The sequence below is a fragment of the Nerophis ophidion genome, linkage group LG19, assembly GCF_033978795.1.
Source record: "Nerophis ophidion isolate RoL-2023_Sa linkage group LG19, RoL_Noph_v1.0, whole genome shotgun sequence".
NCBI lineage: Eukaryota > Metazoa > Chordata > Actinopteri > Syngnathiformes > Syngnathidae > Nerophis > Nerophis ophidion.
The window spans coordinates 27699708-27713003 of record NC_084629.1 but is presented as its reverse complement, the minus strand read 5'-3'; the positions used below and the strand labels follow the sequence as shown (position 1 = coordinate 27713003).

The 13296-nt window shown below is 35.4% G+C and overlaps 1 protein-coding gene across 1 annotated transcript; it reads left to right on the top strand.

Annotated features, from left to right (window-relative positions):
- The first annotated feature begins 284 nt into the window (after window positions 1-284).
- cfap97d2 (CFAP97 domain containing 2) lies at window positions 285-10838 on the top strand. Its single transcript, XM_061878858.1, has 6 exons — window positions 285-417; window positions 490-589; window positions 674-742; window positions 7699-7817; window positions 7883-8069; window positions 9804-10838. Exons 1-6 carry the CDS (start codon window positions 371-373, stop codon window positions 9870-9872), a joined length of 591 nt encoding a protein of 196 aa, XP_061734842.1. The 5' UTR covers window positions 285-370; the 3' UTR covers window positions 9873-10838.
- Window positions 10839-13296: the final 2458 nt, after the last annotated feature.

Sequence of the window (13296 nt, the reverse complement as noted above, 5' to 3'; positions counted from 1 at the left end):
TAAACAAAATGTTAAGAAATATTTTATAATAGTATACAATGTTTTATATCCAGACAATAAATATAAATATTGTAAATGTTAAAAGGTAGAATGAACACTTTAAATCTTCATTTTCAGTACAAAAAAGTCAACAACCGTAGAGAAAATAGCAAAATACAGGTAATAATGATGTACCTCAAATTAGATTTATATGCATTTTCTATGTTTTAATGCTATATGTTCTCCTATTTTGCTAACTAAAGTCGCTTAGAAGCCTCATTATATTTGTTTGTCCAAACAGAAACCCTTCACATGTGCTCTCTGCTGCTGTTGCTGCTGCCATGGCAACCAGGAGTGTCAGAAAACAAATTCCTTCCTAAGGGGAGAGGCCATGAACACATTCTGGTGCAGGTGTAACTTGCAGCCAACTTTAACAAGGTAAATGCTGATATCTGTCCCTACCATTCTTACTTCATGCAATTACATTTTGCAGTTCTGTCCCTTTTTCAGTATGTCATCACATCTGGCATACCAACCTGTGCTGCCCAGTGGGAACAAGTACCTTCAGCAGAAATGGGACCAGATTTGTTATGATATACACAGGACAAAGGTAGGTTTAGCTGAATAAAAATCACATTGTCAAGTCATGTGTATGTCTTTATGTTCAGTATGTATGTACTTATGTCTCATATAGTTGAGGACCATGAAACCAACAGTGGACAATACAGCGCCAAAGACATATGATCACCCAAAAACGCTAAAGGTAACTCCATTACTGTCAGCCATACGAACAAACATGGAGATGTGTGTGTTAGTACAGTGGTTCTCAACATTTTTTCAGTGATGTACCACCCCCTGTGAACATTTTTTTTAATTCAAGTACACCCTAATCAGAGCAAAGCATTTTTGGTTGAAAAAAAGAGATAAAGAAGTAAAATACAGCATTGTGTCATCAGTTTCTGATTTATCAAATTGTATAAAAGTGCAAAATATTGCTCATTTGTAGTGGTCTTTCTTGAACTATTTGGAAAAAAAGATATAAAAATAACTAAAAACTTGTTGAAAAATAAGTTATTCAATTATAAATAAAGATTTCTACACATAGAAGTAATCATCAACTTAAAGTGCCCTCTTTGGGGATTGTAATAGAGATCCATCTGGATTCATCAACTTAATTCCAAACATTTCTTCACAAAAAACAAACAAACTTTAACATCAATATTTATGGAACATGTCCATAGAAAATCTAGCTGTCAACACTGATTTTTTTCCACAGTTTATGAACTTACATTCATATTTTGTTGAATTATTATTCAATAAATATATTTATAAAGGATTTTTGAATTGTTGCTTTTTTTAGAATATTTGAAAAAAATCTCACGTAACCCTTGGCATACCTTCAAGTACCCCCAGGGGTACGCGGACCCCCATTTTTTGAACCACTGTGTTAGTAGATCACGACATACAGTATTAGCTGTCTTTTGAAAGGTGTTTGATTCGATGCTATAACACCCAGTCATTTTGTCAAAGTTAAAGAACGGGATAAAGTTTTTGCCCCACGTTGACATCCCAAGTATAGTTGCAATCAGACAAAATTTCACCGCAATCCAATAAAAAGTATGACTTGTGTTCTTCACACTATAAACACTTGCTAACCAAAAGTTCCAATCATACAATTAACTCAATATTATGGTACATATACCATACTTGCCAACCCTCCCGATTTTTCCGGGAGACTCACGAATTTCAGTGCCCCTCCCGAAAATCTCCCGGGGCAACTACGCTCCCGAATTTCTCCCGATTTCCACCCAGCCAACCAAATTGGGGGCGTGCCTTAAAGGCGCTGCCTTTAGCGTCCTCTACAACCTGTCGTCATGTCCGCTTGTTCTCCATACAAACCGCGTGTCGACCCAGCCACATAATATATGCGGCTTTTACACATACTTGGTCAACAGCCATACAGGTCACACTGAGGGTGGCTGTATAAACAACTTTAGCACTGTTACAAATATGCGCCACACTGTGAACCCACATCAAACAAGAATGACAAACACTTTTCGGGAGAACATCCACACCATAACACAACATAAACACAACATAACAAATACCCAGAACCCCTTGCAGCACTAACTCTTCCGGGACGCTACAATATACTCCCCCGCTACCACCAAACCCCGCTCACCTCAATCTCGGCCTCCACCGCAAACACCCCCCCTCTCCCGAATTCGGAGGTCTCAAGGTTAGCAAGTATGACATATACTATAAAACTAGTACAACAAGACAAGCATGTTCTGATTTTAAGGTCAGTTGTATTCTGAATGTCTTAAAATATGTGCAAAAATATGTTGGAATTTAATCAAATTTAAAGAATGGGTTACCATTTTTAGTCATTTTAGATCTCAATCACTGTTACAACCATACCAAATTTGAACGCAATCCAAATAAAACTGTGTCTTGTGATGTGCGCACAAAAAATATCGGATAAACCATAAGTTAATTCGTTATTCTTATGTTCATCCATCCATCCATTTCCTACCGCTTATTCCCTTTTGGGGTCAAGGGGGGTGCTGGCGCCTATCTCAGCTACAATCGGGTGGAAGGCGGGGTACACCCTGTACAAGTCGCCACCTCATCGCAGTATTCTTATGTTACAATTTATTCAATATTATCCCGTGAAATGCACGATATGTACTCGAAAAGTTGTTCAACAAAACAATTATGTTGTGTCGTAATGTGTGTGTGCAATGGTCTAATGCAGTGATCTCAAACATGCGGCCCGCGGGGCAATTGCGGCCCGCGAGACGGTATTTTGCGGCCCGCACTTTGATATGACAATTTAATGTAGGTGCGGCCCGCGAGTTTATTATGAACGGAGCTTGACAGCGTCATACTTGCCAACGTTCCCGGGAGTCCCCTTAATTTCAGGGCATCCATTCACTAGAAATCCCTGCAGATTTTTACCCAATCAACAATACTCAGGGGATGCCATAATGGCACTGCCTTTGGCGCGCTCTACATGCTGTGCAGACAGCATGCAAGCCCATTTATTTGTTGCATTTGGCTGTGTAGTAGACACGTGGGATTTTGCAAGACATATTTGATCAACAGCCACACAGGTCACACTGAGGGTGGCCGTAAAAAAAACTATAACACTCTTACAAATATGCGCCACGCTGTGAACCCACACGAAACAAGAATGACAAACACATTTCAGGAGAACATCCGCACCGTAATACAACATAAACACAACAGAACATATACCCAGAATCCCATGCAGCCCTAACTCTTCCGGGCTACAATATACACACCCCCACTACCAACAACCCCCCACGGCCCCACCCTCCCTACTTGCGTCGGTTAAGGTGATGTATATTGTAGCCAAGGAGAGTTAGGGCTGCAAGGTGTTCTGGGTATTTGTTCTCTTGTGTTTAAGTTGTGTTAGGGTGCGGATGTTCTCCCAAAATGTTTTTGTCCTTCTTGTTTGGTGTGGGTTCAAAGTGTGGCGCATATTTGTAACAGTGTTAAAGTTGTTTATACGGCCATTCTCAGTGTGACCTGTATGGCTCTTGAGTAAGTACGTCTTGGAGCCACCTTGTTCTGCACAAGTCTCGTACAACATGATATAGAGCAGTCACTTTGGTTGTGTGATGTAAAAGCGTGCGCAATGATGAGTTTTAGAGCAGTAGTCCTCTTATTGATGGTACGCGAAAGTATGCCAAGGGTCAAATGAGATTTATAGAAAATATTCTAAAAATTAGCAGTCATACATATATACTTAATAAATATGTTTATTGGATAACACTTCAACAAAATATGAATGTAAATTCATAAACTGTGAAAAGAAATGCAGCAATGCAATATCCAGTGTTGACAGCTAGATTTTTTTGTGGACATGTTCCGTAAATATTGATGTTAAAGATTTCTTTTTTGTGAAGAAATGTTTAGAATTAAGTTCATGAATCCAGATGGATCTCTATTACAATCCCCAAAGAGGGTACTTTATGTTGATTACTTCTATGTGTAGAAATCTTTATTTATAATTGAATTACTTGTTTATTTTTCAACACGTTTTTTAGTTATTTTTATATCTTTTTTTCCAAATAGTTCAAGAAAGACCACTACAAATGAGCAATATTTTGCACTTTTATACAATTTAATAAATCAGAAACTGATGACATTTTTTCCAACCAAAAATGCTTTGCTCTTATTAGGGGGTAGGTTAATTAAAAAAATGTTCACAGGGGGTACATCACTGAAAAAAGTTTGAGAACCACTGTTGTAGAGGACGTTAAAGGCAGTGCAGTCACGGCAGCCCTTAATAATGTCGACCGGGTGAAAATTGGGACAAATTCAAGAAAATGGTTGCACCGGTAGATTGTCGGGAGGTGCACTGAAATTCAGGACTCTCCTGGAAAAATCGTGAGGGTGAATTCATTAAAAAGTGCATGTTAGATTTTTTAGGAAATATTTACTTGCGGCCCAGCCTCACCCAGTTTCTGCATCCAGTGGCCCCCAGGTAAATTGAGTTCGAGACCCCTGGTCTAATGATACCAGCTGTGTTTCAAATGGCTTTGAATATGTGCAAAAACATGTTGTAATTTCATCAAAATTTAAAAATGAGTTGGCATGTTTTGCGCTTGTTGATATCTCAAATATTGTTGAAGTCACACACAATTTGCAACTCAAAAAAAGTTGCAACCTGTGTTGTGCGCATTATAAAATATCGGCAAGATCAAAATCAAATATATGATGTCATCTTGAAATGATTTCTTTTAACATTAGCCAGGTATGACGTGCTGTAAAAGTTGTTTAACAAAACATTCGTGTTCTGATAATAGGGTCAGCCATATTTTGAGTGGATTAGATAATGTGCAAAACATTCTGGAATTTCATCAACATTAAAGAAAGAGATAACATTTCATCCTATGTAGTCATCTCAATTATTGTTACAAACGGACAAAATTTGACCGCAATCCAATCAAAACTATGATCGTTGTTCTGCACAATAAATATCGGCTAACCAAAAGTTGATCTATTTTTACAATCATTCAATTAACTCAAAATTATCCTGGTAAATTTACTATATCAGGATAAAACTTGTTCAACCCAACAAACATGTTCTGATGATAAGGTCAGTTGTATTTTGAACGGCTTAAAATATGTGCAAAAATATGTCTGAATTTCATCAAAATTAAAGAATGGGTTACCATTTTTGGTCCATGTCGGGATCTCAATAACTGTTATAACTATACTAAATTTGAACGCAATCCGAATAAAACTGTGACCTGTGTCGTGCGCACAAAAAATATTGGATACCCCATAAATTAATCCATTCTTCTTATATGATACAATTCATTCAATATCATCCTGTAAAATGCACGATATGTACTCGAAAAGTTGTTCAACAAAACAATCATGTTGTGTCATAATGTGTGTGTGCAATGGGCTAATAATGCCAGCTGTGTTTCAAATGGCTTTGAATATGTGCAAAAACATGTCATCATTTTATCAAAATTAAAGAAGGGGATAAGATTTTTTGCCTGTATTGGTATCTCAAATATTGCTGCAATCACACAAAATTTGATCGCAAACCAAATAAAATTGCGACGTGTTAAAATATCGGCAAGATCAAAATTAATTATATGATCTCATCTTGACACAATTCATTCAACATTAGCCAGGTATGACATGAGCAGTAAAAGTGGTTCAACAAAACAAGCATGTTCTGATAATAGGGTCAGCCATATTTTGAGTGGATTAGAATATGTGCAAAACATGCCGGATTTTCTTTAAAACTGAAGAAAGTCCCAAGTCCCATGTTGACATGTTGATTATTGTTGTAATCGGACAAAATTTGACGGCAATCCAATCAAAACTATGATCTTTGTTCTGCACACAATAAATATCAGCTAACCAAAAGTTGATCTATTCTTCCATCATTCAATTAACTCAAAGTTGTTCAACACAACAAACATTTTCTGATAATAAGGTCAGTTGAATTTTAAACGGCTTATTGTACGTACAAAAATATGTCGGAATTTCATCAAATTTAAACGATGGGTTAGCATCTTTGGTCCATGTCAGGATCTCAATCACTGTTACAATCCTACTAAATTTGAGGAGCGGCATGGCGTAGTGGGTAGAGCGGCCGTGCCAGAAACCTGAGGGTTGCAGGTTCGCTTCCCATCTATTGACATCTAAATCGCTGCTGTTGTGTCCTTGGGCAGGACACTTCACCCTTGCCCCTGGTGCCGCTCACACTGGTGAATGAATGATGAATGAATGATGTGTGGTGGTCGCAGGGGCCGTAGGCGCAAACTGGCAGCCACGCTTCCGTCAGTCTACCCCAGGGCAGCTGTGGCTACAAATGTAGCTTACCACCACCAGGTGTGAATAAATGATGGGTTCCCACTTGTCTGTGAGCGCTTTGAGTATCTAACAATAGAAAAGCGCGATATAAATCTAATCCATTATTATTATTATTATTATTATTATTATTAAATTTGAACGTAATTCAAATAAAACTGTGACCTGTGTTGTGGGCACAAAAAATATCGAAAACACCATAAGTTATTCCATTCTTCTTATGTGATACAATTTATTCAATATTATCCTGTGAAATGTACGATATGTACTCGAAAAGTTGTTAAACAAAACATTCATCTTGTGTCGTAATGTGTGTGTGCAATGGGCTAATAATGCTAGCTGTGTTTCAAATGGCTTTGAATATGTGCAAAAATGTGTCGTAATTTTATGAAAATTAAGGAAGGGGATAAGGTTTTTTGCCCGTGTTGGTATCTCAAATATTGCTGCAATTACACAGAATTCGAACACAATCCAAATAAAACCGCGACCTGTGTTCTGTGCACAATAAAACATCGGCTGGATCAAATTCTATCTCCTCAACTTGGCACAAGTCATTCAACATTTGCCAGGGAAATGTATGACGTGCTGTAAAAGTTGTTCAACAAAACAATTGTGTTCTGATAAGGACAGCTGTATTTTGAGTGGATTACAATATGTGCAAAACATGTTGGAATTTCATCGAAATTGTTGGATCTTAAGTACTGTTCCAACCACATGAAATTTGAACGAAATCCAAATAAAACTGTGACTTTTGTCTTGCAAACAAAAAATATCGGACACACGGAAATGAACTAATTCCACAAATATGACTAAAATGTATTTATTGTTGACATTAGCCAATAAAAAAGTGATAAGTCTGTATTAGTTGGACAGAGTGAGAAGTTCCCTACTAGATGGCGCTCTTTTCTTTCTGTTATATGGTTTGTATTTAATATAGACCAAGAACTCAATGGCAAAACTAATGTGTGTTAATAAATAAATATATTATCTATTTGGTACCTTTTTTGGAGGAATTAATATCAATTTGATTTCTCGTTGCTGTCCCCCCAGTGGACAAGATTGGCATTTTTTTTTTTTTTACTTACGGGGCAGTTGGAATTGAGCCCTATGAATTCTGCCTAGCAAGAAGTGGCCAGGAAAACATGGGATGTAACTAAGAAATACAATTGTATTATAATTAGTAATTATTGTAAATGTGTACATGAGTGAAACAGAGGATGCAAGTTTTACCATTTTGGGGATTGTTTTACAAGGTAATGTTGCAAGATATGATATTTTATCGACAAGTTGACTTTCGAACCCTATTGTGGACAAACAATGTTAATGCAAGCATGCATATGTTAACACCAAAAGTGTGAAGACTATTGGACGATGAGGATTGAGAAGGAAAACCGTCTCCTCCTTGACAAAATATCCCACATTATGAAGACCAACGGGAGGGTCGACAACAGGAATTATTACGAGAAGAAAAGGTGCGTCTAAAAAACAAAATTATGATTGCTTTAAAAGACAGTTAAACATATGATTTAATCTTTAGTCTCAGTTTGGAGAAACGGCAGCGGGAGTTGGTGAGAATCACCAAAGAGAACCAGGAGATCCTGCTGCGTCTGAACCGGTGCAGGTCCCAGTACGACGTCAGACATTGGCACCAAGATTGGCTTAAAACGCTGAGGGTGATGGACGCCATCGCACGCTACCCAAGAGGAAGAGGAAGTCTGCAAAAGGTTTTTGCTGTCTTTACAATTTGAGGGAAAGCCAATTTAATAATCCACATTCTTCTGGTTTATCTTCACTAACACTCACAACAACATCTAAAATATGTGTCTTAAGATACAAATAACAATGCATTATGCAATGTTACACATATTATCATTTGTGTATGATATTCTGTGTGTCAACAAGGAGAAGGCCATGTTATTTATCCAAGATTTTTTTAGTTTGGATTTAATTGAATACACTCCAAAACACATTTACAATGTGTTCTTAAAGAAAATTAATATAAGAAAATGTTATTTCACTTGAGTGAAATTTGAAATATATTATAATTTTTATGTATTATATTCTGTGTGTCAATAAGGAGACGGCCACCTTACTTATCTAAGATTTTTAGGTTTATATTTAATTTAATACCCCCCAAAACACATTTAAAATATGTGTTCTTAAAGAAAAATAATATAAAATAATTGTATTTCACTAATTTGAAATATTAAATATATTATATTTTTTATGTATTATATTCTGTGTGTCAAAAGGGGAAGGCCACTTTAATAATCCAAGTTTTTACTTTTTTATTTAAACACATACACTCAGAAAATACACTTAAAATGTATTTTTATTTATATCAAATATATTGTAATTGTTATGTATTATATTCTGTGTATCAATAAGGAAAATCCACAATTTTTGTTTTTTTATTTAAACATATACACTCAGAAAATAAACTTTACATGTGTCTTTAAAGAAAAATACTATTAAATATTGTATTATTTGTGTGAAACATCACACATATCATATTTTTGTATGATAATCTGTGTGTTAATAGGAAGGCCAAGTAAATAATCCTAGTTATTTGTTTATATTTAATTAAATGCACTCATAAAACAATTTTTAAAATACGTGTCCTCAAAGAAAAATATTATCAAATGATTTAATATTTATTTTGTGAAATATCAATGATTTTATATTTTTATGTATTAAATATTCCATTATATTTAATTATCCAAGCTATTTTGGTTCATAATTAAACACATAAACACTCAGAAAATACATTTGAAATATGTGTCCTTAGAGAAAAATAACATTAAATGTTTTGTTTTTTAATTTGTGTAAAATATCACACATATTATGTTTTTTTGTATGATATTAGGTGTGTCAAAAAGGAGAAGGATTTATAAATAATCCATGTTTTTTTGGTTTATATTTACCGTAGTTAAAAAAATTCATATAAAAAAAATAAAAAAAAAAATATATATATATATATATATATATATATATATATATATATATATATATTACATTATTTGCTTTTTTTGTGTGAAATACCTTTAAAAAAATATTTTTTATTTTATTTATATCATACATAATATGTATTATGTGTATGATAATGAAAATACAATATTAATATTCAGGTTTTTTTTTTTTATATTTAATTAAATGAACTCATTAAAACATTTAAAATATGTGTTTTCAAAGAAAAAATCTATAAAATGATTCCATTTTATTTGTGTGAAATATCAAGTATATTATAATTTTTAAGTATTATATTTTGTGTGTCAAGATGGAGAAAGCCACTTTAACAATCTTAGATATTTGTGGTTTGTATTTAAACAAATACAGTTATAAAACACATTTAAAAAATGTGTCCTTGAAGAAAAATAATATTGAATTATTTGATTTTAATTTTGTGAAATATTAAATCTATTCTAAAATGTTTGTATAATATTCTGTGTGTCAATAAGGAAAAGGTCAGCAAAAGGAGAGACAACAATGACACAACAACGGATGAAGCCAAAGCTCAACGTCATTAGATTGTCGACAATGAATCAAAAACAAAAGAAAAAGAAATGAGGATGAAAACCACAATAAAAGAAGACACAGGAGGAGACGGATGGCGCAGTGATGCAACAAAAGAATCCATTGTGCCAAAAGAGCGTTGTGTTTCTACAGCTGAGAGTGAAGTTTAAAGGAGGAATTACATTTTTTTTTTCATATGTAATACAGAGTGGCAATTTGTATTTTGGATTTATACTATATCCTTGATATTGCATCTCATTAGGGTCCGAGCAGCAAAAATATGCGAAGGCCCTGTTTAAATTGTTTTGTCTATTGATATCCTCCCACTTCGATCACGTTTATGAGGCCCCTAACATGCGTGAAAAATTGCCAGATTTTGCAAGCGCATCAGGTCCGAACACAACATTTTAAATATGACTCAGTAGCGCCCCTTTAAAGGCCACTGCACTTTTTGGGGAATTTTGCCTATCGTTCACAATCATTATGAAAGATATAATGACAGGTGGATTTTTTTAATGCATTCTCAATACTAAATAAACCTAAATAAAAGTCTGCTTACAGCAGAGCCAATGGTAGGTCCTCTATTACGCCCATAAAACCCAATAAATAACCATTCAAAAACCGCCAACAATACTCCATTTACAGTTGGTGACTTCAATATTAATCCCAGTAAAAGTGATATTGTTATTATAAGGGCTAACACAGACAAACTATTTATAATGGCGCTGTGATCACTTCCGTGTGTCACTATTTATACATCATCAAGTGGTTTGCTTTTTCCTCGCTTCCTTGCTCCTTGTAAGTTTATTGTATATCATAAATAATGACTCTCACCTGGAAAGTTGATGGCTGAGGATATAACCCGACAAGTTGGTTCACTTTGACAGCTAAATGGGCAAGGGCCCGTTCAACGGTGGATGCAGCTTTAATTGATTGCTGTTTTCACGACTATCAACTATAAAAATAAATTGTTAAAAACACCTGTTTTCGTCAAGACTGTGTGTGGGGATATGATTATCTTTTTGTTTTTTGCACAATATTTGAGGTATTTAATTTAATCTAATAGTGTTAAAGTTGAACATTCACTGTACAAACATACATATACACATACTGTACATGTACATTCACTTTACAAACATTCACGTACACAGACTGTACATATACATTCACTGTACAAACATACATATACACATACTGTACATATACATTCACTGTACAAACATACATATACACATACTGTACATATACATTCACTGTACAAACATACATATACACATACTGTACATATACATTCACTGTACAAACATACATATACACATACTGTACATATACATTCACTGTACAAACATACTTATACAAATACTGAATATGTACATTCACTGTACAAACATACATATACACATACTATGCATATACATTCATTGTGCAAAAATACATGTACACGTACTGTACATACACATTCTCTGTAAAAACATACATATACACATAGTACATATATAAGTACATACACTCATGCATATAATCACGTTTCATCAAACATATATCAAAGTTGTTGCCCTAGTGGAAACTGGGTAACACATGGCACACTGACAAAGCTTAAACTTTTGTTACTATAACAATCTACAAGGTTAATATATTTGGCTTCTCTTTCTTCTCCTCCATTTATGTGCTTTCTTTTGAATTTCAACTTAATATATATATACGTATTGTTGCATTTGAAACAATTGTATTGTTGATAATAAAGGTAATTATTGTTATTATTCATTATCAATTTTGCTATTTCTATTGGTATTTGTATTGCTCCATTTGTAGTGTAATAATGTTCAATGTCATTTCTGTATTATTAATATTCATTTCACCAACTTCTTCTTTGCAATCACTCTTTGTACATATACTATTTGTTGATATTGTTCTGTTGTTGTTTTTGTTGTTATTGTTGTGTTTGCTGTTGTTGTTGTCTCTCTGTCCTATCCCCTTCTCCCCGCAATTTCCCCCTGTCTTCCTATTTTTTATTTTTATCCCCTCCTACTCCGGCCCAGCTGCACCAAATAATAATATAAATCAATTTAATAAAGTCAAATTTGATTGATTGATTGATTGATTGAAACTTGTATTAGTAGATTGTACAGTACAGTACAGTACAGTACATATTCCGTACAATTGACCACTAAATGGTAACACCCAAATAAGTTTTTCAACTTGTCCACGTGAATCAATTCATGGTACAAATATATACTATCAGCATAATACAGTCATCACACATGTTAATCATCAGAGTATATACATTGAATTATGTACATTATTTACAACCAGGGGCACTTCAGTCATCAACAATGGCATCATCTGATAAAAGGACATTGAAACAGTATATGTCTGACTTTGTAGGATATGTACAGCAAGCACCGAACAAATACAAATAATTATCCCACACTTCTCTTTTGCAAAGTAAATTTGTACAGCCGATTTGGGCATTTACATCAACTATAAGATTTGCCTGAGTAGTTGGACAGGACAAAAACAAAAAGAAAAAAAGTATTGGCAAAGGAAAACGCCTACAACTGTCCATCCATCCATTTTCTACCGCTTGTCCCTTTTGGGGTTGCTGGAGCCTATCTCAGCTCCATTCGGGGTACACCCTGGACAAGTCGCCACCTCATCGCAAGGCCAACACAGATAGATAGTCAACATTCAAACACTAGGGTCAATTTAATGTTGCCAATCAACCTATCCCCAGGTGCATGTTTTTTGGAGGTGGGAGGAAGATGGAGAACCCGGAGGGAACCCACACAGTCACGGAGGGAACACCAATCAATCAATGTTTATTTATATAGCCCTAAATCACAAATGCCTCATACGGCTGCACAAACCACAACGACATCCTCGGTAGGCCCCACATAAGGGCAAGGAAAAACTCACCCCAGTGGGACGTCCCCCTAGGGGACCAAAAGCAATGGATGTCGAGCGGATCTAACATGATACTGTGAAAGTCCAATCCATAGTGGATCTAACAGACCCGTTAGAATCAAGTCCAAAGTGGATCCAACACAGCAGCGAGAGTCCCATCCCAAGTGGAGGCAGATCAGCAGCGCAGAGATGTCCCCAGTCGATACACAGGCGAGCGTTCCATCCTGGGTCCCGACTCTGGACAGCCAGTACTTCATCCATGGACACCGGACCCCCTCCACAAGGGAGAGTGGGACATAGGAGAAAAAGAAAAGAAACGGCATATCAACTGGTCTATAAGGGGGTTTATTTAAAGGCTAAATTATACAAATAAGTTTTAAGATGAGACTTAAATGCTTCTACTGAGGTAACATCTCGAACTGTTACCGAGAGGGCATTCCAGAGTACTGGAGCCCGAACGGAAAACGCTCTATAGTCCGCAGACTTTTTTTGGGCTCTGGGAATCACTAAAAAGCCGGAGTCTTTTGAACGCAG